The sequence below is a fragment of the Crinia signifera genome, chromosome 19, assembly GCF_055691185.1.
Source record: "Crinia signifera chromosome 19, ASM5569118v1, whole genome shotgun sequence".
NCBI classification, from domain to species: Eukaryota; Metazoa; Chordata; class Amphibia; order Anura; family Myobatrachidae; genus Crinia; species Crinia signifera.
Window position 1 is genome coordinate 57,331,442 of NC_139226.1, and position 18,417 is coordinate 57,349,858.

Genomic DNA, 18,417 nt, shown 5'->3' on the forward strand with positions numbered 1-18,417 from the left:
GTGATGTTCCTACCCATAATAGGAGTGTGACCTAGATCTCTGTCTTTCAGATTTGTTTTCCTCTTATAATGTTCAGGAGGAATTGAACAGCAACAGGAAAAGTAAAATTAGCTTAATGTAATAAAGAGTAAATCATTTAATGTGAGTACATCATAGTTTCCCAGCCTTTTATAAACCAGATTGACTCCCTCTGTCTGTACATTTTTAACCAGTGCCAAGTTGCCAACGGCTCTGATATAATGATGTGTCAGTACACCTTGTTATTGGACCCATGTATAAATAGGTAGGTTACTGTATCTTGCATATGTATACCAGAAATAGGATGTACTATGATTTCTCACAGTTAATTTACATTTCTATGTATTCACGTTTACCACATTATCTAATGATCTAGGGTCACAGTGCCTATTGCATTTGCTTGTAAAAATTGGTTATACATTGAAAGGACACGAAAAGTTTTATTGTTCCTCAGTGAGAAAAACAAAATAGCAATCTAGCAAATATGATACCTTTTAATGGCTAACAAAAATAAATGTTGTTAAAATGCAAGCTTTCGAGACTTCTTAGGTCTCTTCCTCAGGCATGGTATAACAAGGTGTGTGAAGAACCACATATATATACACAGCAGAGTAGGAACAAGATGTGATAGATGGACATTCTTAAGATCAAAACAAAACAAAATAACAGAATGAGCTTGTAAATTGAGTCCTTAATTGGTTTGTAGATAAGTAGTGTGAAAGTTTTATTGTCTCTAAGTTGATGACAGACCAGAGTTCGAGCTCTGATGCCCTCACTCTCTCTGGGCCAGTCTCCTCAGATGTTGTAGTGGGCCATAAATCCCTCGGATAGATTCAGTCCTGTGTTAAGGGTGTCAAACGTTGTCATTAATTTGTATTCCCAGACCCTCCTGTCTCTTTGTGATTTGAAATTTCCTTTTAGTATAATCACTTTCATATGATCCTGATTGTGTCCTGGGCTGCAGAAATGTTTGGCCACAGGAAAGTGTGTCTTTTTTTCTTTTATTGTGTGGCGATGGGACCTCATCCTTGCCTTAAGTTTTTGTCCTGTTTCTCCAACATACAGACCCCCAATAGGACATTTGGTGCACAGAATCAGGTACACTACATTGGTAGTAGAACATGTGAATGTCCCTGGGATCTTATAGTCCTGTTGTGTGTTGGGGATCCGTACACTGTCTGTAGTGAGGATATGGGCACAGGTTTTGCAGCTCCTTACATTGCAGGGATAGGTTCCTCTTTGTGTAATGGATGGCAGTGAACTTCGGATTATAATATTTTTCAGGTTTGCAGGTTGTCGGTAACATAGTAGTGGAGGGTCTGGGAATATTGTTTTCAGGCGGTCATCTTTGTGTATGATGTGATGTAGTTTTTTTGCAGTTTTTCTTAGCACCTCAAGCTGTGGGTTGTAGGTGACTACCAGGGGTACACGGTTGTTTCTTTCTCTTTCTTTATATTGGAGAAGTTGATTTCTGGGTATCCTGATGGCTCTGATAATCTGATCGTTGATTGATGTGGGATGATATCCCTGATTTAAAAAGGTCCCTTTAAGTTGTTTTAAGTGGACATCTCTATCTGCTGGGCTGGAGCAGATGCGATGATATCTGATGGCCTGGCTGTAGACAATGGATTTTTTGATGTGTTTCGGGTGGAAGCTGTCCCATCTGAGGTATGAAGGCCGATCCATGGGTTTTCGGTATAGGGTTGTCTGTATTGCGTTGTTTTGAATTGTTATAGTGGTGTCAAGGAAGTTTATCTCGGTATATGAGTAATTCATTGTCAGGTTTATTGTTGGATGAAATCTGTTAAATTTTTCATGGAAATGTATGAGTTCTTGTTCAGAATCAGTCCAGATGATCAGGATATCATCGATGTAACGGAAGTAAGCCAAGGGTTTGATTGAGCAGGATGCCAAGAAGTCACTCTCGAGTTTTGCCATGAACAGATTGGCGTATTGCGGTGCCATTTTACTGCCCATGGCGGTCCCGGTGCGCTGTAGAAATATTTCTTTGCCAAAGGAAAAATAATTGTGTGTAAGGATGAATTTTGTAAGCTGTGTTGCAGGACCAGAAGCAATCCCATTGGACTCAAGATATATCTGGCATGCTGTCAGTCCATCTTCATGGGGGATATTGGAATATAGGGATTCCACATCCATGGTGGCAAGGATGGCTCCATTAGGGAGGGGACCTAGGGTTGATAATTTATTCAGTAGGTCCGTGGTATCTTGGAGAAAGCTTGTTGTATGTCTCACCAGTGGTTTCAGGACACCCTCTACCCATCCTGAGATTTTTTCAGTGAGGGTTCCCACGCATGAGATGATTGGCCTCCCAGGGTTGCCGGGCTTATGTATTTTGGGAAGCATGTAGAATATTCCAATTCTGGGACTGTCGGGTATCAAGTCCAAAAGTTCTGTAGACTCTGCTGACAGCCCCCTGACAAGCCTTCTCAACTCCCTTAAATATTTTTGAGTTGGATCTTTGTCTAGTTTGGTATAGTATTGGATATCCATCAGCTGTCTATTTGCTTCCTTAGTATAGTCCGATGTGTCCATGATGACTATGGCCCCACCTTTGTCTGCAGGCTTGATGGTGATTTTCTTGTTGTTTCTTAAGGTGTGAATAGCTCTTCTTTCTTGCACACTGATGTTAAAGTATTCCTTTTTATGTTTTTCCAATATTGTTGACTGGACCACATTTCTAAAAGAGTCAATATATAGGTCCAAAATGGTACTGCGGCCAGGTGGTGGTGTCCAGACAGAACTCTTCTTGTGGACTGGTCTAATTTGTGTTTGGCTATTAGTAGGTTCTGTCTCCTCTCTGTCATGGAAGAACTCCTTCAGTCTTAGTTTCCTAAAATATTCTTCCATGTCACTACATAGTTCTGTTTTGTCGAGAGGCTTGGTCGGACAGAATGTAAGTCCTCTAGATAGCACACTGACTTCTACTTTAGTGGGTTTGTGAGATGACAAATTAATCACACAGTTAAATTTACCTGTGTCTTGCTGGGAGTTCTGTTCTATCCCTCCAGACTTGGGGTGGACTTTCTGTGTGCTTGAATAAAGTCCTGCTTTTATGCGAAGTCTGTGAAGTTTCTTTTTCTTGTTATTGATTAGACACAGCTGTAGTGTTTTATAATATTGTTGTAGTATCTGTATTGAGTCCTTTGTGAGGGAGCGCTTTAAAATTTGTATTTCCATTTGGACATTTCTCTTGGTGCTGTAGAAGACATGAATAAGGTGGTTTCGCAGTCTCTCAGAAGTCCTGTAGCAGAGATGATGTGCATATTGAGTTTTGTAGGTGTGCAGAATGGGGTTCTTAAGGCAAAGTCCTTTGGGGATTAAGTGTTCCTTCTTGCATCTGGTTAGAAAAAATAAGTTGCTGTCCAGTTGAGCCAGTTTCTTCAATAAACCTTTTAGTTCCATGTGTGTGCGGTACATTCTGGTATCCTCCATTTAGTCAAAAGAAAAAAGTTTGGTACCGTGTTAGCCAGTTGATAAGAAAAGTTTTATTGTTCCTCAGTGAGAAAAACAAAATAGCAATCTAGCAAATATGATACCTTTTAATGGCTAACAAAAATAAATGTTGTTAAAATGCAAGCTTTCGAGACTTCTTAGGTCTCTTCCTCAGGCATGGTATAACAAGGTGTGTGAAGAACCACATATATATACACAGCAGAGTAGGAACAAGATGTGATAGATGGACATTCTTAAGATCAAAACAAAACAAAATAACAGAATGAGCTTGTAAATTGAGTCCTTAATTGGTTTGTAGATAAGTAGTGTGAAAGTTTTATTGTCTCTAAGTTGATGACAGACCAGAGTTCGAGCTCTGATGCCCTCACTCTCTCTGGGCCAGTCTCCTCAGATGTTGTAGTGGGCCATAAATCCCTCGGATAGATTCAGTCCTGTGTTAAGGGTGTCAAACGTTGTCATTAATTTGTATTCCCAGACCCTCCTGTCTCTTTGTGATTTGAAATTTCCTTTTAGTATAATCACTTTCATATGATCCTGATTGTGTCCTGGGCTGCAGAAATGTTTGGCCACAGGAAAGTGTGTCTTTTTTTCTTTTATTGTGTGGCGATGGGACCTCATCCTTGCCTTAAGTTTTTGTCCTGTTTCTCCAACATACAGACCCCCAATAGGACATTTGGTGCACAGAATCAGGTACACTACATTGGTAGTAGAACATGTGAATGTCCCTGGGATCTTATAGTCCTGTTGTGTGTTGGGGATCCGTACACTGTCTGTAGTGAGGATATGGGCACAGGTTTTGCAGCTCCTTACATTGCAGGGATAGGTTCCTCTTTGTGTAATGGATGGCAGTGAACTTCGGATTATAATATTTTTCAGGTTTGCAGGTTGTCGGTAACATAGTAGTGGAGGGTCTGGGAATATTGTTTTCAGGCGGTCATCTTTGTGTATGATGTGATGTAGTTTTTTTGCAGTTTTTCTTAGCACCTCAAGCTGTGGGTTGTAGGTGACTACCAGGGGTACACGGTTGTTTCTTTCTCTTTCTTTATATTGGAGAAGTTGATTTCTGGGTATCCTGATGGCTCTGATAATCTGATCGTTGATTGATGTGGGATGATATCCCTGATTTAAAAAGGTCCCTTTAAGTTGTTTTAAGTGGACATCTCTATCTGCTGGGCTGGAGCAGATGCGATGATATCTGATGGCCTGGCTGTAGACAATGGATTTTTTGATGTGTTTCGGGTGGAAGCTGTCCCATCTGAGGTATGAAGGCCGATCCATGGGTTTTCGGTATAGGGTTGTCTGTATTGCGTTGTTTTGAATTGTTATAGTGGTGTCAAGGAAGTTTATCTCGGTATATGAGTAATTCATTGTCAGGTTTATTGTTGGATGAAATCTGTTAAATTTTTCATGGAAATGTATGAGTTCTTGTTCAGAATCAGTCCAGATGATCAGGATATCATCGATGTAACGGAAGTAAGCCAAGGGTTTGATTGAGCAGGATGCCAAGAAGTCACTCTCGAGTTTTGCCATGAACAGATTGGCGTATTGCGGTGCCATTTTACTGCCCATGGCGGTCCCGGTGCGCTGTAGAAATATTTCTTTGCCAAAGGAAAAATAATTGTGTGTAAGGATGAATTTTGTAAGCTGTGTTGCAGGACCAGAAGCAATCCCATTGGACTCAAGATATATCTGGCATGCTGTCAGTCCATCTTCATGGGGGATATTGGAATATAGGGATTCCACATCCATGGTGGCAAGGATGGCTCCATTAGGGAGGGGACCTAGGGTTGATAATTTATTCAGTAGGTCCGTGGTATCTTGGAGAAAGCTTGTTGTATGTCTCACCAGTGGTTTCAGGACACCCTCTACCCATCCTGAGATTTTTTCAGTGAGGGTTCCCACGCATGAGATGATTGGCCTCCCAGGGTTGCCGGGCTTATGTATTTTGGGAAGCATGTAGAATATTCCAATTCTGGGACTGTCGGGTATCAAGTCCAAAAGTTCTGTAGACTCTGCTGACAGCCCCCTGACAAGCCTTCTCAACTCCCTTAAATATTTTTGAGTTGGATCTTTGTCTAGTTTGGTATAGTATTGGATATCCATCAGCTGTCTATTTGCTTCCTTAGTATAGTCCGATGTGTCCATGATGACTATGGCCCCACCTTTGTCTGCAGGCTTGATGGTGATTTTCTTGTTGTTTCTTAAGGTGTGAATAGCTCTTCTTTCTTGCACACTGATGTTAAAGTATTCCTTTTTATGTTTTTCCAATATTGTTGACTGGACCACATTTCTAAAAGAGTCAATATATAGGTCCAAAATGGTACTGCGGCCAGGTGGTGGTGTCCAGACAGAACTCTTCTTGTGGACTGGTCTAATTTGTGTTTGGCTATTAGTAGGTTCTGTCTCCTCTCTGTCATGGAAGAACTCCTTCAGTCTTAGTTTCCTAAAATATTCTTCCATGTCACTACATAGTTCTGTTTTGTCGAGAGGCTTGGTCGGACAGAATGTAAGTCCTCTAGATAGCACACTGACTTCTACTTTAGTGGGTTTGTGAGATGACAAATTAATCACACAGTTAAATTTACCTGTGTCTTGCTGGGAGTTCTGTTCTATCCCTCCAGACTTGGGGTGGACTTTCTGTGTGCTTGAATAAAGTCCTGCTTTTATGCGAAGTCTGTGAAGTTTCTTTTTCTTGTTATTGATTAGACACAGCTGTAGTGTTTTATAATATTGTTGTAGTATCTGTATTGAGTCCTTTGTGAGGGAGCGCTTTAAAATTTGTATTTCCATTTGGACATTTCTCTTGGTGCTGTAGAAGACATGAATAAGGTGGTTTCGCAGTCTCTCAGAAGTCCTGTAGCAGAGATGATGTGCATATTGAGTTTTGTAGGTGTGCAGAATGGGGTTCTTAAGGCAAAGTCCTTTGGGGATTAAGTGTTCCTTCTTGCATCTGGTTAGAAAAAATAAGTTGCTGTCCAGTTGAGCCAGTTTCTTCAATAAACCTTTTAGTTCCATGTGTGTGCGGTACATTCTGGTATCCTCCATTTAGTCAAAAGAAAAAAGTTTGGTACCGTGTTAGCCAGTTGATAAGAAAAGTTTTATTGTTCCTCAGTGAGAAAAACAAAATAGCAATCTAGCAAATATGATACCTTTTAATGGCTAACAAAAATAAATGTTGTTAAAATGCAAGCTTTCGAGACTTCTTAGGTCTCTTCCTCAGGCATGGTATAACAAGGTGTGTGAAGAACCACATATATATACACAGCAGAGTAGGAACAAGATGTGATAGATGGACATTCTTAAGATCAAAACAAAACAAAATAACAGAATGAGCTTGTAAATTGAGTCCTTAATTGGTTTGTAGATAAGTAGTGTGAAAGTTTTATTGTCTCTAAGTTGATGACAGACCAGAGTTCGAGCTCTGATGCCCTCACTCTCTCTGGGCCAGTCTCCTCAGATGTTGTAGTGGGCCATAAATCCCTCGGATAGATTCAGTCCTGTGTTAAGGGTGTCAAACGTTGTCATTAATTTGTATTCCCAGACCCTCCTGTCTCTTTGTGATTTGAAATTTCCTTTTAGTATAATCACTTTCATATGATCCTGATTGTGTCCTGGGCTGGACTGTGGACTGGGAATCTTATATTATATTAATACCTGGGGTGCCAATTATTGAAAAGGGAACTCTTCAATAATAATAAATTACGTATACTCTATAATACACGTTTATCCTATATATCTGCAAATATATTGCGTCAGACTTACAACCTAGGCTGCTGATACATACATGCAATTCTCATATATAGGAATTATGAAATTATGATTCCAAAGTGAGTTCAAACTTGGTTTTGCCGCTCTGATTAAAGATATTTTATTTACAGGAAAACACAAATCATACAGAATAAGTTGTGCACAGTAGTGATATATATGCTAATTATAATTATATTTATACTTCCTTATAAAACATTGAACATACAACAAATTAACAAACTTAGACAATTACTAACACTAATTGAATACTTGCAAGTTCATTGTTCCATTCCTTAGGTGTGAACATCTCCACCAAGCTTTATTCATCTTCCCCTTCTTACTCTCATCCTTCTCCTCTCCTTCTTATGCTCCTCTGCTGACTGACTTCTACCCATAAGCTTGCTCCTTTTATCCCATATTTTGAAAGGACACAGAACAACTTGTAGCCAATCAGAGCAATAGATCATACTTGTCAAATTTGTTTCTGCCTCCTGCCGGGGGGAAAACCCGGTTAGTGTAGTAGAGACATGGTAGGTGGTTAGGGGGTGGATCAGGGGTGTGGTCACACAATCTCCGCCCCAGCATACAACCATGTAGAAACGGGCACTGTTTAGCCGAGGGTGGGGCAACATTAACGTAATTCTGCACAAATCACGTCATTGGACTCCCCTTGGCCCACCCACCAGTGTTATGTATGTTGGTGGCCGAGGGGGTAAGGATGGACATCGGAAACCCACCATCAAATGAGCATGGTATCCGCCATTAAATCTTTTGATGAAATGGTAACTGTCCCATGCATCAAAAGAATCTGATAAAAAAATGTATATGATTATCAGCTCTCACGAGCAGGGCCTCTCTCCTCATGTGCTTTTCTTAGAATATATATATTTATTAATTTACAGTTTCTTATATAGCACTGCGCAGACTATGACAAGATCCGGTGGCTGGGGAAATGATTTAGTCTCCACGAGAAGGGCCGAGGAGCCCAGTCACAATGGCTGCTGACACATGAAGTGAGGAGGAGCCAGGAAATGCACCATCTGGGGAGGAGGACGGAGGGGATACTACAGCTGCCCGCGGCCCGAATAACTAGTCCAGGGGTCAGATGATCACACTGCTCCCCTGCTCAGCCCGAAAATGTATACACTCACCCATGGGCCGAACACCAGGCGGAGGTTTCTTCATCAGTGGCCGGATGTCTGAGTGGTGGGGGTGCATCTGAGTGGTTGCACTATGGGGGGCTGCAAGGCTGGGCGTCTGAGTTGCAGGGGTCCCAGAGTGGCGGCAGAACCGGAGTCTACGTGATGAGAGGAACAGGTGGCTGAGTGGCGGGAGACCAAGCAAAGGGCAGGACGGTGGCTGACATTGTGGCCCGTCAGATCTTTGGGCCTGGGTCAGCTGTCCCCATTGACCACCCTGTTGCTGGGCCTGGGTAACTACTTTTGGCTGGGGGGAATATAATTAATTCTGTTTATGAAATGAGTTTGAGGTGATGATATGACATCCAAGATGAAATGGCAGAAAGGCATTCTGAGACACAGAGCAATACTGATGGTGACAATTCCGGGGAAGACAGATAGTTTTGAGTATAATCAGCGTACACATTATACTCAAATCCAAAAGAGTTGATTAGTTTGCCAAGATCGGAGGTATAGATTGAAATAAGCAGAGGACCTAAGACTGAGCCTTGTGGTCCTCCAACTGATAGAGGTAGAGAAGAGGAGGTAGAGTCAGAGAAGCGAACACTGAAAGAGCGATTAGATAGGTACTGTAGCCACCCACCGATTTCCGTACCCACCGCCGACTCCCGTACCCACCACTACCGGGCAGGGTGAGAGCAGCTCCGTGAGCATCCCCGTGAGCATCAATCAGCGGCCAAATCCAGCATCGGATTTGGCTGCTGCATTGAAAAATGGATGCTGGATCCATTCATGCAAAAGAATTTCGGAATAGATCCGGCATCAATTGAATATATACCTTTGTATCCAACAATTTGTGATAGTTACATTTCTACAAGTACAGCAAAAGTTTTTCTTTAAACACTATTCCGTAAATGTTATTTTTGTAGTTGAAAGGTTCCATGGAAAGTGTAATCATGAAATTCTTTACAATATATTATTTATAGAAACTAGTACAGTACTTTCTGACCATTGTTCCGCGTTTGCTGTACACCGATTGCAGCACTGGGTGCAATATGTGTGTACAGCGTTTGCTGTACACCGATTGCAGCACTGGGTGCAATATGTGTGCACAGCGTTTGGGGTACACACGTCAACACTGGGTGCAATAAAATACAGTTCTATGGGAATGCTTATTGTGTACCATGCATACTATGATCTACGGAGGATTTAACAAGGTTCCTGTACATAAAACTGATAATTGTGATTTTTATTTATCTTTAAGAAGCCTGCAACACCCAAATATTCTACAATGCCTGGGACTATGCACTGAAACCATCCCCTTCCTTCTTATCATGGAGTTTTGCCAACTGGTGAGGTCAAAGCCATTTTACATTCTGAACAGTTTGAAAATAGAATGTGTCAGAATGTGAATAGAATGTGTCAGAATGTGAATAGAATGTGTCCAGTGGCGTAGCTACATATGTGGCAAACCCCGTGGCGGCTTGGGGGAGTGGCGCCAGCTGTGTCTGTGGTGGGCGCCACTGGCTCAACTGAAAGGCGTCCCAGGCAACAGTAAGCACTGAGCTGGTCCTGCCCTGTACATATTTAATGAGCGTGGACCCAGGGCAGTGCATATTGAAGGAACAGTTCCCCACCAGTGCATATGTAATGAGCGGGTCCCGCTTATCAAATATGCACTGCGCTGGGACCCCGCTCATTAGATATGCACGGAGAGCGGGACCAGCTCAGAGCTCACTTCTGCATGGGTCGCCTGTCGAAGTTTATTTGGCAGGGGGGAGAAAAATTTCTAGCTACACCAATGAATGTGTCAGAATGTGAATAGAATGTGATAGATAGTTTGACAATGGACTGGATGCGGTCAATATGCCGGCAGTCAGAATCACGGCGGTCGAAATACCGACGCTGGAATCCCGACCGCCGCAATGCCGGCACTTTGTCCTTCTATGGGTGTCCACGACACCATAGAGGGAGAATAAAATAGTGTGCTGAGCGTAGCGAGCCCACAAGGGGGGGAAATCCACGGACCCCCTTGTCAGCATTTTGGCGGTCGGGATTCCGGCGTCGGTATTTCATACCAAATCCATGGACAGATATGTCACAGGGACACTAATTAGCACAATCAGTTGAATATCGCCCCACGATCTCCCGTCATTTTAGATGGGAGATCAGGGGGTGATAAATAATTAGATCCCCCCATATCTAGGTGGGGTACTACTTACCCTCCTGCATGGCACTGTTGGATCTCCTGCATGTGATTTGACAACTGTAGAAAACTCCATGTATTTCCTCAGTCTTGTGAACAATGTAATAGATTTATTACTGAAACTGTTTCAATGTATGTCATTTGTTTGTAATACAATTATTTAGCATAAAATTTGACATTACATAAAGCAACTAAATAATAAAGTATATTATTATTATCCTTTATTTACATATTACAACGTACATAAACAGGAACAGTATTAACACACACAAAGACACACACAATTAGTGCATATGGGGCATTACAGTATAAAACATTGCAGAACACGGACAGGGCCTCAGTAGTGATAAGACCCAAATCATCAGCAAAATTGGTGAACCCAGGGGTTTGATGCCACAGTTGGCAGTGATTAGATAATGGTATAAAGGGGCATACACACGTAGCGATACCCGGGCATTTTCTAAACGATCTCACGGGGAACACTGGGCCAGACAGATCGCTCAGCGGCACATCGCTGTGCAGCACTGTGGGGGTTATTCTGGTTCACTCCTTCTGACAAATTCCTTCTTAGATGGACAAAAACATGTGCACTGCAGGGGGCAGATGTAACATGTGCAGAGATAATTAGATTTGGGTGAGTTATTTTGTTTGTGTGCAGGGAAAATACTGGCTGTTTTATTTTTACACTGCAGTATAGATCTCACTTTGAAGTAAAACCCCACCCAAATCTAATTCTCTCTGCACAAGTAACATCTGCCCCACCTGCAGTGCACATGGTTTTGTCCATCTAAGAAGGAATTTGTCAGACGGAGTGAACCAGAATAACCCCCTGTGTTCTGCGCATTCTGAGCATTCTGAGTGGTCTAGCATCGCTCAGAACACTCATCTCCCCATGTGTAGTCCGCATAAGAAATGGAAGAAGAGCACAATAGGGAAGAGAGTCATGTTTATGAGAGTTTATATTATTATTATTAGTAGTAATAATAATACTAATATTATAAATAATAATAATAATAATAACAATGATTGCAATGCTTTACCTGCTTTCTTCTTTAGGGTGATTTGAAAAGGTACCTTAGAGCCCAGCGGAAGGCAGATGGCATGACCCCTGACCTTTTAACCTGTGACCTTACAACCTTGCAAAGAATGGCTTATGAGATAACACTGGGACTCATGCACCTCCATAAAAACAATTACATACACAGGTACAGTATATGCCTTATGTTTTCTGTCAGTGAATGCATCATATCATACATACACACATTGTCTTTTATGTAGTAATGGTAAGCAGGCATAAATGTCAGACTTGGGTCACATGGACATTCTGTATTATAAGACTGCAAGTATTGTCCAGGAATGGATGATAGCGTTTAATAAGCCTGTAAGATTTTAAAGCTTGCTCTCAATATACAATGGATTACTTATACATACCTCCCAACTTCATGATGCATAGATGCGGGACCCTCCGGAGCCCAGTGTGGTTTGGGGAGCGAGATGGTGTACCTCAGTAGTGTCCTCAAGCTAAATTACTACGCAAGCGACAACTTTTTATCGTGTGTAAGCAGGAAATGTAAAATGGCAATACACACGGTGGAACACTTGATTTGCACAAGTGTATTTCAGTGATGTCACTAATTGTGAGCAACAGGGAATAAAGGCTCTCAGTGACATGACAATAGTTTGGATCCCTCCATGGTGCGGGGCCCAGTGAAGCTGCTTATCTGTGGTGTAAGTTTAGGATTGTGGATAATACAATTTTTTTGACCTATTTAATACTAGAAATTGCAGACACAAAGGGTGACATTCTATGTGTTGCGGTAAAATCCACATGTTTTTTACCGCACCTAATCGCACTTTTGAAAATCGCAAGATTGGGCCGTTTTTCGCATATTTTATGAGATGCGAAACACGGCCCAAATAGTGCGAATAGGTGCGATTTGATGCGATTTCTTTAGTCCTGAAAATGTGCGATTTGCAGGTCTGAAAATTGCACATTTGCAGGAAATCGCAATAAAAAAAAAAAAAAACTGCGCGGTTTCCCCCGCCAGAGCATAACCAGCCCCGGGCTCATTGAGCCGGTGCTGGTGACATAAAATCACGGTCCCCGACAAATAGGGGTCCCCTTGATTTAATGAAACCAGCACCAGGCTCAAGGTCCGGCGCTGGTTCCCAAAATACGGGGGACAAAATTACTGGGGGTCCCCTGCATTTCAAGAACCAGCACCAGACCCAACCAGCCAGCAGGGTAATGCCACAGCTGGGGGACACTTATTATATAAGGTCCCGCGGCCAAAGCATTATCCCCCTGGCTGGTCAGCATGGGCAGGGGTCCTGGGGAAGTGGGGACCCCCCCAAAGAAGGGGTCCCCCCCCTCCAGGACTTACCAGCCCATGCTGAAAGTCCGGGGCTGTCCCCGATGCCCCTGGGCGGTGGGCATCGGGCTGATGAAAAGTGTAAAAAAAGAATAAAAACTATTGTCTTATACTGTAGAACTATGAGTCCCAGCAAGCCTACCACTGCATTTTGTGGTGAGCCCTGCTTTTTTGACAGGCACACTCGCTGTTTCCACCCTTACTGAAAAGAACCAGCGAGGTGGAAACAGCGAGTGAAGGGGCTCACCTCTGTAGTCTCCTGGCACCAACTTTATAGTGTTGTAACTACTGTATATTTGGACTCAGCGATATATGTAGGCCATTTGATCTGGATGATGACTCTATTCTTCAAAGTATGCATGGGACTGGGCATATGCAGTGACGGAACTAAATGACCAGTATTCTCTGTGCAGTCCACCCCCAACTCCATATTCTTTATAGCATATACATGTGTACACTTGATGGTGGAAACTGCACCAGCTTGGGCTAGTTTCCCTCCACCGGGTGTTTTAGGATGCTATCACAATTGGGCAGATGTATTTACCATGCTGAAGTTATAAACGGTTATATTATATCAGCCAATCAGCTCCTAACTGTCATTTTTAGTGATATGTATGATCATAATGTAAGCTATTTGCAGTTATTAATGTTATTTTACTATGTATTCACATAGTGACCTTGCTCTAAGAAACTGCCTTCTCACCTCTGACCTCACTGTCCGAATCGGGGATTATGGAATTTCTCACAACAATTACAAGGTGAGGAAAGAAGAATTTTACCTCTACATCAGATCCTGTTTTATATACAGCCTGATACTATACCCATTATAATAAGCATAGGCTGTTCTCCCAGGAGTCTGTGGAAATTCTCTGGATCATGGGGGTCATTCTGGTCGACTCACAAAGCCGGCTATTGAATGATTTCTTAAGTCTTTACAAACCTACATGTAATTCACTTTCTGGTGACTCAGATTTGCGGCCCCCACCTAAATCCGGTGACATCAGCTGCCCGCCTCCGGCACCCACATCACTGCGCCATTAGTCTGGGCACACCTAGTGTTTGCATGGAAACGCCCATTAAATAATGGGCATTCCCATGCTTGCCACCCCACACCCCCGCGCCCACACTGCTCCGTGTGAATGGGCCGTTGACTATACAAGTCGCCGCTTCAATTTGCAAACAGAGCCTGCACATCCGCATAAATTCTTATGTGCATGCACAGTAGCAAAACATCACTTCCCCATGCATTCCCCATTCCCCGCATGGGCTGGAGAGCGAATAAACCAGAATGACCTCCTTTGTATCATTCTGGTTTATTAACCCTATTAATAACGATTAATAACTATAATACAATTCTCGGTACTTGTGTATTTTGGCGGCGCCCGTTTTCAGCATCGTTCGATGAACGTATCGCATGCCATGTACCCGATGGCATGCGATGCGACGCGATTTTGACCCCCTATACGATGAAAAATCGTATAAGCACCCTAAAGGGTGCTTTTGAGCACCCTAATGGGTGCTTACAATGTTAAATGCACCCCCACGCCACCCCCCCACTATAAACATGAACCCGAAGCGTGGCGAGCGCAGCGGCGGTACGCGTCCTACGACCTTTTTATACCCCCACTATCCACATCGGTGTGGAGTTGAGAATAGATTAGTGTGGCGAGCGCAGCGAGCCCGAAGCGTGGCGAGCGCAGCGAGATGGCAACCTACTCTTACTGTAGTCTGGGGGGAAATCAGGAGTCCCCCTGGATGTTCCAGAACAGTTGCCAAGTATGATTTTCATTTTTGATGATTCTGTAATTTCATTTATACTGCAAAACTGTATTTTTTTTTTTATCTTCAGGATGACTATTATATAACTCCGGACCGTCTTTGGATCCCATTGCGCTGGGTCGCACCAGAACTTTTAGATGAAGTTCATGGAAACTTAGTTGTGGTGGACCAAAGCAAGGAAAGCAATGTCTGGTGAGTCTCCCAGTTCTTTCCCGTCATCTTTATTTGTCTTATCTGTCTATTTAATGCAGTATGGATGCAGATGTAGTGAATTATTTAAAGCACAGCAAATCAAAATGTGTGCATTTGTTATTTTCCAGCATGCTGGCTGACCCAGAACTGTCCTGATCTCTGCTGTAGAAAAGGCGCATAATAGGAAAAGTTAGCATGCCTTTTAAGCACATAAAATCATTATTACATTTATATATAAGGAATAACATTGTGTTTCCTATCTATGAAATCATGCTCACTTACTTCCAGGCCCTTATTCTGGTTCACTCGCAAAGGCAAATTCCTTCTCAAATGGACAAAACCATGCGCACTGCTGGTGGGGCAGACGGAACTTGTGCAAAAAGAGTAAAGGTGCCCATACACTTTGCAATGTCTCGCAGCAGTGTACGGACACCAGATACCCGTCGAGCCGGGCGGGACCTTCCAATTTGTTGTGATGGATCGCATACGTCCCTGCTTCCCGCCCGTCTCGCAGCCAGGAGGGAGGTCCCGGGATGGGTGGTCGGATGGCCAGCAGGTCCGACCACCTGCTTGGTTCCGATGCGCACAGGACCACGCATCAGACCCGATGTCAGGGACAGCCGATTTGGTACAATTTAACAACCCGATTGGTCACAATCGGCCGAAATCGGACCAAATCGGCTCAGTATATGGGGGCCTTTAGATTTGGGTGGGGTTTTACTTCAAATTGAGATCTATGTTGTAGGGTAAAAATAAAGCAGCCAGTATTTACCCTGCACAGAAACAAAATAACTCACCCAAATCTAACTCTCTCTGCACATGTTACATCTGCCCCACCTGGTTTTGTCCATTTGAGAAGGAATTTGCCTTTGTGAGTGAGCCAGAATAAGGGCCATTATCTGCAATGTACATTAACATGTATAAATTCCATTGCATGGATAAACTGCTGTGCCTTTATCTTCTTTAGGGACATAGGTGGAATTCAATTAACCCTGATAATTTAATGTTGGAGAAAAATAGTTTTTAGATTCGGGCTATTCAATTAAAGCCCATTTTCCGCATCCGTTAAAAGATCTGTCTTCGGGAGTTCGCACATAGGGGTGAGATCCAAGAGGAACAATCTGAGAGTAAGGTGGATCTGGGACCATCTGAGAGCTTGGTCCAGACAGGTCCAACTGAGTTTCCTGTCATAACAGGAGCATCTGAGGAGTTCTAAAAATGAAAGAGTTGATGTTGCTCGTAGCAACCAATCAGATTCTATTATTTCTCTATTGCATCATAGAAAATGATAGACAGAATCTGATTGGTTGCTATGGGAAACATCACCTCTTTTAATTTTTAGAAGCTTTAGTAAATTTTCCCCTATAGAATCCTCAATAAGATCCTTGACCTACTGTATATGTTTTCACTGTCGCGGTTTGTGGAAACAGGAAGTTATTCTGGTTGATTCGCTCGGATACGTATACACATCCTTGCGAGTCAACCTAACCCTCGCCTTGCAAATGGTGGTACGCCGGCCCACCACTCGAAAGGCGCGTTCCTTTGCACTGGCTGCGAATGGATGTTTTGCATATACTGTACATCCATTCGCAGCATGCAGGGGAACGCCCACATCATTTGATGGTCGCCGACCATCAAATGATGTGGAACGAGCACGCATATGTAAAAGTGGTCTCAGGCATCCTTACATATGTGTGAACGTTCTGAAGGAAATGGGAGGGCGGCTGACATCCGGTGATGTCAGCTGCCCGTCCCCGTTGGCCACGTCATGGCTTCATTAGCATGAGAATGCCCAGCGTTCTCATGGGAACGTCCATGAAATGCTGGGCGTTCACATATGCTTATGGGGCCGGCCGCCACCCCACGCCCCTCTCTGCCCCCGCCTGCAGTCCTGGGTGCATCCACCCAGCGATCTGTGTATTCACAGTGGGTGTACGCAACCTGCGTATGCACATGTGCAGAAATGCGCCGTAACAAAATATGGGTCCCCGTGTGAACGAACGGCAGTTGCGAACGGACCTGAATAAAGTCCACAGGCTATTTAATTGTTTTTTTTTTTTTTTTTCAAGTCTGATTAGATCTCGAAAATAAATCCCTGATAAGTGCCGCCGGTAGCCTGACATCAGGGCTAATTGGATAGCCTTGTGGGAACAGGTAGCCCGCTGTAAATTATTGCAATGAATTGAATTCCTTCTCTAGCCATGGTTTTTATTTAGGATAAAATAGCTTCTGTATTCTATTACCAATAGATATCTGTACATTTGTTTCTAAAGGTCTGACTTAAAAATATCATGGTAGATGTCTCATACCCATTACTCCTCATTGTGCCGTATGAATATAGGTCTTTGTTTTTCTTGTAAAACAGTCATAAAAATGTATTATTCAACCTAAACATAGCTCTGTTTATATTGTGTCTAGTCAGTGTTGATTGCTGCATTACAGTACTTCATCTCATTGTAATGGATTCCAATGTTGCTCTACACAGGTCCCTAGGAGTTACAATATGGGAACTTTTTGAATTTGGAAGTCAGCCATATCGCCACCTGTCAGATGAGGAGGTCCTCGCCTTTGTAATTAAGGAACAGCAAATGAAACTGGCAAAGCCTCGACTCAAGCTACCCCATTCAGATTACTGGTGAGATTATCACTTCGACAACCCAACAGGGCTGCCTGTGGGTGCAGCTGTCCTGGGCCCCGGCCTCTGGGAGGGACCGGGCAACAAATTTTGCCCACCGCAACCCCCCCGACTGCCTCCGCTGTGCTCAGTGCGCTGAACAAAGCAGGTCCCAGAGTGCAGGCTTATTCAACCCAGGTCACCGGCGGCCATTTAAAATGCTGCACCGGCTTTTGAGCCAATCAGAGCTAACCTGCCAGCAGCCAATCAGAGCAGCTGCCGGTACATGAGCTCTGATTGGCTCACTAGCCAGTGCTGCATTTTAATTGGCCGCTGGCATCCTGAGTTGAAGAAGCCTGCCCTCTGGGACCTCTGGACTGCAGCTCAGCGGAAGAGGAGATGGGGGAGCAGGAGCCGGGTTATGGTAAGTCAATTTAGGAGGGGCGGCCCGGACTGGAAATGATTTCTTCAATAAATGTGAAGTCACTAAAGGATTTTATAGATGTTGAAAATTCTGTTATCTGAGATGGGAGTTCTAAGCATTAGATGTTATAGTGTTGCTATACAACCATTCGTAATCATATGACTGCAACCAACAATGGTGCTCCCCGATTTTAAATAGGCCATAAGGATGACCTCTATTTCCCACATGTGTCTGTCCCATAGAACAATTTGGGTGGGGTGCCAGGAAAACCATTCTAGGGCACTTGCACATGCTGAAATAGGTAAAGTAGGAGACTCCAGAAGGGTAGTTTGGCATTGCCATGCGTTCTTGACCTCCAAACAGTGACACCCACTACTAAGCATTCCCCGGCACCATGACCTCTGCCTATTTTGCATCTACAAGCAGGACTTAAGTTATATCAATCAACAACT

General features: G+C 43.3%; 1 protein-coding gene across 3 annotated transcripts in view; it reads left to right on the forward strand.

Annotated features, from left to right (window-relative positions):
* Window positions 1-18,417, forward strand: part of LMTK3 (lemur tyrosine kinase 3) — an 83,744-nt gene that overhangs the window by 37,748 nt on the left and 27,579 nt on the right. For 2 of the 3 annotated variants that reach the window (XM_083162621.1, XM_083162623.1), the window contains exons 7-11: window positions 9,643-9,730; window positions 11,641-11,789; window positions 13,630-13,714; window positions 14,806-14,927; window positions 17,413-17,562. In XM_083162621.1, coding sequence (XP_083018747.1) covers window positions 9,643-9,730; window positions 11,641-11,789; window positions 13,630-13,714; window positions 14,806-14,927; window positions 17,413-17,562 — 594 coding nt within the window. The remainder of the gene's footprint in view (window positions 1-9,642; window positions 9,731-11,640; window positions 11,790-13,629; window positions 13,715-14,805; window positions 14,928-17,412; window positions 17,563-18,417) is intronic. The other variant, XM_083162622.1, reaches the window with a different exon arrangement.